This window comes from Dendronephthya gigantea, unplaced genomic scaffold (genome assembly GCF_004324835.1).
Source record: "Dendronephthya gigantea isolate DGI-Jeju-01 unplaced genomic scaffold, DenGig_1.0 000083F, whole genome shotgun sequence".
NCBI classification, from domain to species: domain Eukaryota; kingdom Metazoa; phylum Cnidaria; class Anthozoa; order Malacalcyonacea; family Nephtheidae; genus Dendronephthya; species Dendronephthya gigantea.
Window position 1 is genome coordinate 825,425 of NW_021163093.1, and position 11,637 is coordinate 837,061.

Below are 11,637 nucleotides of genomic sequence, written 5' to 3' on the forward strand. Positions count from 1 at the left end.
TTCTTTTAGTTCTATATATTTTTTTTTCATTTGGCCTGTTTGCATGCAGGCAATGTAAAATATCATGCACCAATCCTGTTTTTTATTCACTTTTAGACATTTTGCATAGTTATCTCCATACTACTTTATTTCTTCATACTCGCTATTTTTGGCTGGATGTTTTGCGAAGGAATTATCATTTATTTACAACTCGTAAACGTGTACTCGGGCTTGGCTTTGGGAGGTAAACACCTGAAAGCCTTCTACGTGATTGGTTGGGGTAAGCTGTAGTTTCCAATTTTTTTAAAAATCCTATTCATTGGTAGAAGTATTTTACGCAATCTCGGTCAAAGGTGTCGGAAAGTCTAGAGGTGGGCGGCAATTTGACACGACATTAGTTTTGACCAATCGTGTTTAAAAAATGACGGGTGTATCGCTGTCCCCCGAATTTTGAATGTTATTCCAAAGTGTTACCTAGTCATCTGATCACGAATTAGAATTTTCGTCTTATATAGTCTATATAGTCTAACGAAACTGTTTTCCTCAATACTTTTGCTTAATAATGCCATTAGTTATTCTTGTATAGGAGTTCCGGTTGTCCTTGTCCCTATATTAGTCGGTGCAAATGATCGAAAAGATTTTATAACCGATCGTGCCTGCTGGTGCCGTGGTGATGGTGCGTTGTTTTGGACATTTGTCTGTACAATAATCGTGGTCTTACTGGTGAGTGTAAGAGGCAATTCTCCACACAGTATATTCCTGATAAAAGACGATTAAAAGAAAGTCATCGTTTAGGAATCTCGCAAGATATCGTTATCCATGCTTTTCCCAGATCTTATTAAATGCACAATGCTGCTTTATTGGTGATATAATTCAATCTTATCGCGTGGTCAAACAAAATGTAACAAAACTGTTCAACAGAATGAAGATTGGTATTTTGTATACTATACTCCTATACGGAACCAAACGTGAACTGTATTAAAAGATGTTTGACAATTACTTTCTTGAATACATGCATGCTTGAGAAATTGTGTCAGAATTAGATGCCAGTGATATCATAATGGGGCACGTTTTATTACCGCTATGCAAGTCGTTGGTCATTCATTTCTGAAGCATAAAAATACAAATTTTCCTATGCGGAAAGAGTGAACTGGGCGAATTATTCGGTCCAAAACCATCCCAAAATTTATCGCTGAATGTTCAACAATACGAAAAATATCACCGTCGTAGTTAAATTTTATATAGGCTACTAATATTGCTGGTGAAAAGCGTTACCGCGTTCCAAAGTGAGCCAAATCTGCATCACTATATTTTTCACAATATTTCACAACCAAAATTTTATGGATTTTTTTCCATCTGTACTGATGAATATTCCTTGTTTTAAATTAATCTGAACAGGAAATTGGTCCATTGACACAACTAATACTCTCTAGGTATGACCCCTCCCTAATAAATACAGGTATTCCCTGTTTCTTTTAGAATGCGATGGTAATAATTCTGGATACCATTTACGTCCTATTAATGATAGTTTTTTTCTCTAGATCAACTTGGTTATTTTCGTTTTGGCGTTAAGAAATGCTTTATCCTCCAGCCAAATAAGAACCCCTCATTCAGAAGCTGACACAAAGCTGAGAAAAGCAAAAATTGGTGTCAAAGGTTCGGCCATCCTTCTTCCAATACTTGGACTAACCTGGGTGTTTGCTTTGTTGGTGTTCAATCGTGATGCAATTTTCTTTAAATATCTTTTCGCGATATTTAACTCTCTCCAAGGCCTAATGATATTCGTTTTTCATGTGCTGATAAATAAAAAGGTATGATTTGAATTATCACCATACAGTAATATTTTACACAAGGTTTGAACCTTAAAGTTTTATATACTCAGAACTCAAATCAATGATAAATTAGTAGCAGGCTTTTTGTATTTGATACCACTGTGATAAATAACATTCTTTAATAACTGCATTCACCTTATATAGACTGAACTGTATTCAGGCATTTGAATTTGAATTTTCGTGCGTCCCCATAGGACCCGTAGAAAATCTTGTGAATTGGATTTTCTGAAACCACTTATTCAACTTATCGTGCAAAATTTTTTTTTTTTTTTTTTTTTTTTTGACAACAATAAATAATAATTTATTCACATTATTAGTACTAGGGAAATTTACAATAATCAATCATACATTAAAATTAAGTATAATAGTTCTACAGACTATTTACAAAAACAATTTAACTAGACTACTCGCTAATGTTGGAGTTCCATTCCGACAACGTAATGTCGTTAGTTGATGTGATGGACGCAGTCCTCCAACTTCGACTGCCACGAACACACACCACGCGAGCTCTAAGCAAAGCAAAGGCGATCTTTCGTCGTAACCAGCTAACCACCATAGATGGAGAATGATTCTTCTTGTCAGCCAGCTTCGCACCCAGGAAGGAAAGAAAATGTTGGGTCTCTCTTCCGCATCCGCCAAAGGCGCTGAAGACGACCGGTGTGAAGGAGCCATGCTCGACCTCAACAATCCGTTGGTTGTAATGTCGCTTCTTTTCCCGTTCGTTGGCTTTAAACGAGCTGCTCAACGTCTGGCGTCGATGTGTAGAGGCGTATGGGTTAAACACCCTTACATCAAAAAATGCCTTTTCACATCTCTGCCAGAAACCTCTCGCAGCAATGTCCACTCTGGCGTCATCGGCTGAGTTAGCACTGGATGGAAGAACCTCGCCAGTCAAAGGAGCAAGAGCAGGTTCAATTGAAACATCGTAAGCAACGTCATCGATAGCAGCAGCAAGTAGATCACGGATCTCATTATGTCTTCGATGGATAAAACCTCCTTTCAGGCACGACAGGGCATGATCTACCGTGAACGATTTTCCACAAGCGCAGAAAGATGGAAGGCGTTTCAAAGGCCATCGATAACGCATGTAGATTGCATCAAAGAACTCACGCTTGGTCAAGATGTAGCCCTCTTCAGCAAGTGGCAGAGCAGTTAGCCAAGCTGAGGATCCTTTCAACTGGGCGAGGTCATTTGCTCGAATCTGCTCTTCACTCATGCTCGATCTCAAGTTCTGTAGCAGCAACGAGTTCCTAGCTTGTCGTTGTTTTGCAATCTCACGGCGAAGATCGTGGATGGAATCTCCATGTTCTGCTGATGGTGTACCATTCTGGTGGATGATTCTACTTGAGAGAAGATGACAGATGGTTGTGGAGTTCAAATGTTCTTCATCACAGATGTCGTTAAAGATCGGAATACCAAGACCTCCCATACGAGCTGGAAGCGAAACCAATTGTCGCTCATGGATGGACAAGTTACGGTTATCGAGGGCGCAGGAAGGAGCTTCAGGTTGATGGTGTCGTCAACAAGCTGCATCGCGGTCTTGATACCTGGAACGGCACGAATGTGGTAAGTAAATCTGTGCCGAAAACCCGAGACAAACGCCGTGTATGCTGCTTGGGGTTGGAATTTGGCAATTTCACTCAAAACGTGAAGTTTGCTGGCACCATTACTAACTAAAGAACTAATATACTTATCTTTTCCGTCATCCGATCCAAGATATCCTCCAAGTACTTATCCCTTCACTTGAAATTCGTACATAGTTCCGCGAAGATCTCAATGGCAGTCTGCTCCAGGTGTGGCTTCACAATCAACCAGGATTTATCAGCTCGCGGGTAGTAACCAAGACTCGGACCATGCACGGCAATCTTCTCCCACCAGGCACGCAGTTGCATTAGCTTACCTGCCCCACTAAGGTCATCCGCGTACGCAACATGCCTTACATCACTAGCTTCACCAGATTTAATCATGAGCAGGAGTGGAGTAATGGCGACGGCGTATAACGGCATGGCTAACGGATCACCTTGCGTGGTACCTTCAGCTGATGCAATTTCTTTACCACCTTGCACGAACAATCTTGAAGCTGTTACATAACAATTGAACGTATAAACAGCCATTGCAGGACAAATGTACTGAATGTTATGTAACATGATCTTGCGGTTGATGGAATTGAACGCATTGGTGGCGTCTACCAGTAAGACAGCGTCTGTTTCTTCTTCTTCAAAAATCTTCGACATGGCGTGAACAGCAGCCTCGCAGCCTGATTGTTGTCCTGCACATAGCTGCAAGTCTCCTGCGCTATCCATGATTTGTGGTTTAATGGCAAAGACAATTGATTTTCCAATTATCCGTCGTAGAACCTCTCCAATCCCAATCGGTCTGACACCAGGGTTCTTGTCCAGAGGTATTAAGCGACACGCTAAGAAGGTCTCTAAGCTGGTGGTCTGATCTGCTCCAATAACGACCTTCTGGGTTGCAAGTGTTCTCGCCATTAACGCTATTGCGGATCGTAGATCTTTGCCAGCATCTCCATAGTTGCGAGACACCAAAATATGCCGCCATCCAAGTGCGTCAAGACCTGAAGGACCAGCAGCACCTTGAGTCCTCAATGCTGCTTTTGCTATGGCTGCCTCGTCGATGTTGGCGAATAACGATGGATCGACATATGGAATTTCACCATCAATCATGACGGAATGATCCTCAGGTTGTGCAGGTGGATGTTTCTGCAAGAGGTCCTTGTACACAGCGTCATTAAGAGGAAGAACTCCACCACATGATTGTTCATCCAACAAACGTAGAGCTGCGTTCACTTTGCCACGAAACATGAGACTAGCGAAGGTCTTGGAAAGCTGTTCATTCGAAACCTTTCTAGTAGCCAGTAGTGTCGACTGGATGGTTCTGCATTCCCGAAGTAACCCATCAAAGTTACCTTGTTGCCACAAAGCCATGCGCCGAGACAGACAAGTCACATGGTCTTTCGATCTCGATTTGAAACTCGGTTTTTGTAAGAGAAGAGCAGGCATGATCATAGTAAGTTTTAAAGAAATATCATGCAAGATCTCCGAGTTACTGTTCCAAGCGTTAACAAGTCTCTCCAGTTCCCTGACGTATGACTTTCCAGCAGCTCCACTCGGCAACATAAACAGATTTTTGCGCCAAAAAACCACCTCTTCATAGGCTGCGTTAACAACTTGCTTTAGATCGTCTTTAGTGAGGCTGCCCCAAACACATGGTGATCCGCTATTTTGAGAACTTGAGGGAGTAACCGGATCGACAACAATAGAACCAGGCATACTTGATGTTTGTCCATCTTGTTGACTCGCTCCACCAGTTGCGTGTTTTTTCCTGCATGAATTTAAATGTAGCGACCGTCCTCGTTCCGAACCAAATTGTCTCGGGCACAAATTACATTGAAATGCGCGCTCTCCGTCTTTGCTTTCTTGCGGCATAGTTTCTAATTAGCGTGCTTCGTCACCAACCAATTTACCAAATCACGTAGCACGCGGTTAACGGAATAACGTTCGCAAATATAATTTAACGGTCCAAACTCGAGAAATAGCAAAATATTTGCGTAAAAGTTCCAAAAATATATATAATATAACCAATTCGAACTCACAGAATTCACAGTTGAAGTAGCCCTGGAAATTATTCACGCTAAAAGCAATGAACGCGTAACCACTCCAATGACCAATGTTCGATGTCCAAATCTTGATAAAGTCACAAAATGCGCGAAAACACCAAGTTAACAAAAAATAACACCAACGTTGTTTTAAAGATATCCTTACTTAAGTAATAACGCAATAATGTTTCTAAAAATTTAGCAGTAATTGTGTAAAAATTTCAAATGTCACGGAGCACTATTTTTTTAGCGTCTTTACGCCATAGTGCGCGTGCGTTCAACCTAAAAATAAAAATAATTTATACCTTTTTCGCATGAAGAAATTACTTGCTACTTTTTTCCAGGTTCATGACGCAATTAGCAGTGTAAAGAAAGCCAGAAATGCAAGGGACACCAATGCCAATGTCGGTAAGTAATAAAACGACGCATTAAAATAAATTTAAATGAACTAAGAAGAAAGATATTGGGATAAGAGAAAAAATCTGAAATACAAAGAGAAGAATAAGTAACATTAATTAAGCTTTTTCGGGCAATAAACAGTTTTTTGGATAACGGGATAACAGTTTTTTGAGTGCAGGACATGATAGGATACTTCAGGATGGAACTACTTCGTTTTTTAATTAAACGCGTTTTTTTTAAACTCTTATTCATATATAGCTGAATACCAACTTGCTAAAATTAATTACAACTATAGACAGTTAAATTTTAAATTTTGTTTCAATAGATGTATTAATGAATGAACAGATGCTTCGTTATTGATTCGGTCATTTCTTTCTCATTACTTTGTGTAGCTTTAACTGTTGCAACAACTGAAACCAGCCCTACCAAATCAAAAATTCCAACAGTTTCTGTTTTCGTGGAACAGGACAACAAATCACTGGATGGCGAAAAGTTTATTCTCACTCCTTTAAAATCTTAGTCAGTGGAAACAATTTATTACTCGATGCACATTTTATATAGTTATGTTGACGTTTTAATATGTATGTTTCATATAACCTAATTCGCACCCTGCGCGCACAGGAAGGTCTAAATAGCGACAAGCACAAACGATTGATCTTCATGAATATTCAGTGTTGTGATTTTTTATGCACCCAGTAGTAAAAGATTTTCTCTAAGCAAGACTAAATGTAATTTTACAATTTAACCAGTTATAACAAACCCTATTTGAATGTTTACATTTGTCGATCGGCCAGGCTAGCTGTGTAAAAATTGTTTTTCAAAGTGGTTTAACAAACTTTATAGGCAATGAGCAGTATAGCTATAAACCAAAGTTACAGCCTAGGCGATAATAATTTCTCGAAGCAATGAAACATTTAGCCTTAATATTGGGTCACTGCATTCCCAATCATGCAATGGTGTATAAAAAGAGAAGAAAATAATAATATTGTGAGTGAATTTCCGAAAGCCCTTTTAGCCTTCTCGAGTATTTACATTAAGATAGGTTAGCTACGTTTATGAGTGTCAAGTTTATTGTATAACTAAAAAAAAGTTAATAATTTTTATACAGTGGAATGAAACGTGACACGTTTTAAAACTAAACCTGAAAAGCTGCGTTGCATTTTACAGTACAGCTGTACACAACTCTCAGTCTCTCAGAAGAACAATTAACTAATTTTCGAACCAATAACCGCCGGTTTTCCTGCAACACAATTATGTCGAGTCCTTTGTGGTTTTAGTGCGTTTAAGATTTTATTGCATAGAAATCCATTGGTCTACGAAGAAGCCGTACAAGCAAGCCCTGTCACAAAGCAAAAAAAAATGCGTTTGGAAAGATGCGTCTGCCAAGGCAGGATTTCAGTCAGTTGTTAAAATAATTAAATATGTTTGATATGCAATACTTTAATATAGAATTTACGCCATTTGTAATTATACCCGCTGAGACTTTGCTTTTATCCTTTAAATTATACCCGAATCTGGACCCTAAAAATGAAACTAAACACTAATTTAGTTTTTTTAGTTTCTTTAGCTACATAGTTTGAAAGATTATGTAATAACGATGAAAGCCGATGCATGTTTTTTAACAGATCACGTAGTTTTCTCCCCTCCCTCTCAATGGCGAAAAAAGCTTTCAATAATTAAACGGGCGCCGCGAACAAAATGTTTACCTTTTAAGCATCAACGCCGAGACACACCGTCGCCAACGCGGGCGATTTTTACGAATTTTTGATTTTTCAAAAGCAACTAGGTTTGACCATGTTATGATATTATTGATATTAGTTACTGAAGGATAGCACATTTTAACATATCTGAGGCCTATAGTTCTCACAATGTCATTTCAGGATTGAATTTATTTGCTTCAAAAAATGAAAGTTCACCTTGACATATCTGACGAATATTTATTTAATAATTATTCAGCTAAGGGAGGCGTGTCGAATATTGCTGCTTATTCCAAGGTTTTTATTCAGCGAGCCTAAGGCGAATGATTGTTTTAGTATAGTTACAAGGTATACAATCCCTCGCATTAGATAAAAGGCTACTCGGGGCGAAAGGACCCTTACATATAATCGGTTTGATAATTTTGGCTGCTCTAAAAGACAGCGCCCTAAGTGTAGCTTTTCTTTTCCTTCAGTATCCCGCCTTCCGATCACAAACTTCGCTTGAACTGAAACGACGTAGATGCTTAATCCTTGTAGAAAAGTTAGCATGGGTAGCTTTTAAACAAGACACATTTCGTCAAGGAAAGTTTTTCATTTTTTTCGTGCACGCGAGCAAACAAAAATTGACAAGGAAAACTTGTTTGAGTGTAGGGGGCTTAATAAATAGTGAAATCAAGATTCAAGCCTGGAATGTATTTTTATATTTGAAAAGTGCGTCGTTGTGAAATTGTTACAGGGCCTCCACAGACTACGGATTTAGTTGCCGACAACTATTTGTGATCGGCAACTAAAAGTTATCGACAACTAAAAAACGAAGTCTGTCGCGCAAGTTGTTATTAGCTGTCGACAACTAAGCAGTTTCCCTTTCGAACAACTAATAGTTGTCGACGGTCTCACTTTATGGCATTTTTCCAGTGTGTGAAAATTTTTGTTTTAGTTGTCGACTATACTTTCAATCTCCACGCTATTTTGTTTGCTAAATCAGCATTTGAGCTCCAGTGTGTGGAATCCTTTATCGGACTTATTTGGTTGTTGATAGCTTTTAGTTGTCGATCATAAATAGTTGTCGACAACTAAATGCCTAGTCTGTGGAGGCCCATAAACACCTTGAATACCAGCCTATTGGGGGTTTTACGGAACCACTTAGTCGCCTTCTACGTAGTATACATATACAGGGTGTCTCAAAAGAAACGCAACCTTAAATATGCAAGACATTAATACAGTTCTACAGGGTGTCTCAAAAAAAACATAACCACTTAAATATGCAAGAACATTAATACAGCTCTAAAGTGCACCTCTGGGAATTGAAAATGGCTCTTAATCTTTCATTTAAAATGCTAAAAGTCATTTTAGGGGCTGTTTACATGAGCCCGGTTACCCGAGATTCAACGAAGCGGCAGAGGACTTTGAGGTATTGAAAAAAGTCTTTATGACACCAAAAACGCACATGCTATTGTTGTGGTCATTATACGACTGCCAGGATCATGTTATCTGCTCAGTTCAATACCTCAAAATCATCTCACGCTTCGTTGAATCTCGGGTAACCAGGCTCATGTAAACAGCCCCTAAGCTGAACTGTGGTGCAAACCCGAACAATATTAATATTCTTGCATATTTAAGTGGTTGCGTTTTTTAGACACCCTGTATGATTAGCATATTAGCTACGTTTAAGTGCCTTTCGATCATTCTTAAGATTCCTGTATATGGAAGACAATAGCATTCAATGACAATAGCAGATACGTGACTACAAATTAATGAATGTGTTTGTATACAGGGGGTATAAAGGAAGTGAAATATTCCTAAATATTCTCTTCCTGTTTCATAACAATATTCTGTATAATATATACAGAATCTTGAGTATCAGATTCAGGCAACTGTACATGTCCTTTATAACGATTACTTCTTTCCTGCAATCAATATTGCTGTGCAGTATTTCGAGTCCTAGATTGTTTTCTTTGTGATTTAAAAAACCTTCTGGTCTCGGTTCGATGACTCTCAAGCAGCCTTTGTTTGAAGCAAAGTAGGGAAGTTTGCACACATCAGATGAAAAATGGGAGTTAAACACCGATTTCTGCTAATTTTCATCATATTTCTAGTTTGTTTCAACTCGTTTTTCTGCCAAGGTAAGACTGATTGACAGTTGTTGTGTGGCAAAGCTTCATTGCTGTCAATATCCGCTATATTTGATATAAATTATTCGCGTAACTAAATCGCATATATATCTCATTTGTTATGTAATTATTTTTATACCCTCTTAAGCCGTATCGATCTAGCTGCAACTATTTCAGTGTTGTTCTTGAATTATTAATCCCGATTGCCTGTTTGTAAGTATATCGTTGGTGTCCCGTCCCTGTCTTGATACACGGGTCAATAGGCAACTGCATGACACATTCGATTTCCATGATCTTGATGCTAAGCATGAATAATTATTTGACACTAACGCCTGTATTCTAAAAGCTCACTCACACTCAAACTTATTGAGTGGGAGATCTTAATCTTCTCATAAAATTTCAATAACGGTATTTCCTGCCAAGTAAGGGCTTGATTTTCAGTGATTTACCTTGTATCTTTCATCTATTCAGAAAAAAACTTTCTCACTCATCAGCATTAACGAAATTTATATGTCACACTCAATGAGTATGAGTGTGAGTGAGCTTTTTGAATACAGGCGTAAAAAACGATAACTTGGCCAAATATTAAGGAAATACCATTTTAATTCACATGTCGTCATTCGTTTTCAATTTGTTGTAATTCGGTTTTCATACAACACCGAATTACAACGAATTACGACATCTGAAAAACGGCAAATTATGTGATATAAAAACCAGCCATATTTAGCAACATGATTAGCTCAGCATGTGCATATAAAGAGTGTCTGTGAATATTCATGCAAATTTCAGGAGATATTTTCAAACACGTACTGTGTACAGACTACCTTTGACTGCAGCAGAAAAGACGAACAGTATTAATTTGTAAAAATATTACTGCTTCCAATCCTGCGATTTTTAATGTTTGCAACATTTCATATATTTTTCGCGAATTGTATAGCTTACAACGAGACCTCTTGGGCATTTGCGTCTTCACGTACCTAAAAGTTCGGTTATAGAAGCCGTCTGATAATGTAGAAAGCTTTGTATTAGTAATTTTATTCCAAGGATATGATGTTTTATTGGCATATGTATCATGAAATCATGAAAGACGTTCGACCAGTCGTAATTTGCTCAATTTGCCCTTTTCCTCGCACACTTTCTTTCATAAAGTTTTCTCTACAAGAAATTTGAAACTCAATCGCTGAAATTTTCTGAAATTTTCTTGCTGAAAAAAGGTTCTGCGTTATAGGAATTAGCGATTGTACTTATCTACTAATTTTTTATCTCAAAATTATTGTGTAAGATCTTCTTTTCTCTATAGTGTGTACGGATGAGAAGGAAAACTCTGATTTTTGTTACACGTACTTTCGGCCTTCCGAACCCTACCTTTCGTTGAACTGGAACGATGCAAATGATGAATGCAAAAAAATGGGCGCCCAATTTCTCCGTATTGACGGAGATGATGTTAACGATTTTATCGATTCAACATTCAGAGGGAATAGTAATTGTGATTGGTTTGAAGAGATGTGGTGGCTGGTGGTGTTATCCTGATAACCACCCAGCAACTTATAGGAATTGGGACCAAGGCGAACCAAATAATTTGGGAGGAAGTGAAGACTGTGTTGAAATGCAAAAAGATGGAAAGTGGAATGATGTGGCATGTTCTAATAGGCTTCCCTTCGTATGTCAAAAACGTAAGATGCATTGATAGGAGTGAATTTTGTTGGCACTCTTAAAGTGGAGGTCAAGTCCGTTCTGCGCATAGGTTCTGCTCATAATAAGTGAGGACCCTCTGATGTGAAAATTGCCTAAATTTCGCATGCTTCTTATTTTTTCTTAACATAAACTCTAGTTCATATTGATTTAGAAGCGTAACGAACCTAAATGGTTTGAGATATTCAGACAGCACATCGTATTTTAAAAAATAGTGAAGTTCAAAATGTAAACAAACCGTCATACGGACTTCACTTCCACTTTAACTAATCGGAATTATTGCCATTTGTCAACTTCCGCAGAAGCAATAG

The 11,637-nt window shown here is 38.3% G+C and overlaps 1 protein-coding gene across 1 annotated transcript; it reads left to right on the top strand.

Moving 5' to 3' along the window:
- Nucleotides 1–171: 171 nt before the first annotated feature.
- LOC114533025 (adhesion G-protein coupled receptor D1-like) lies at nt 172–6,346 on the top strand (the record flags this gene model as incomplete). Its single annotated transcript, XM_028554599.1, has 5 exons — nt 172–259; nt 566–702; nt 1,521–1,790; nt 5,772–5,835; nt 6,219–6,346. Coding segments are annotated over 5 exons (687 nt in total), but the record flags the coding sequence as incomplete, so codon positions are not given.
- Between the last annotated feature and the right edge of the window lie 5,291 nt (nt 6,347–11,637).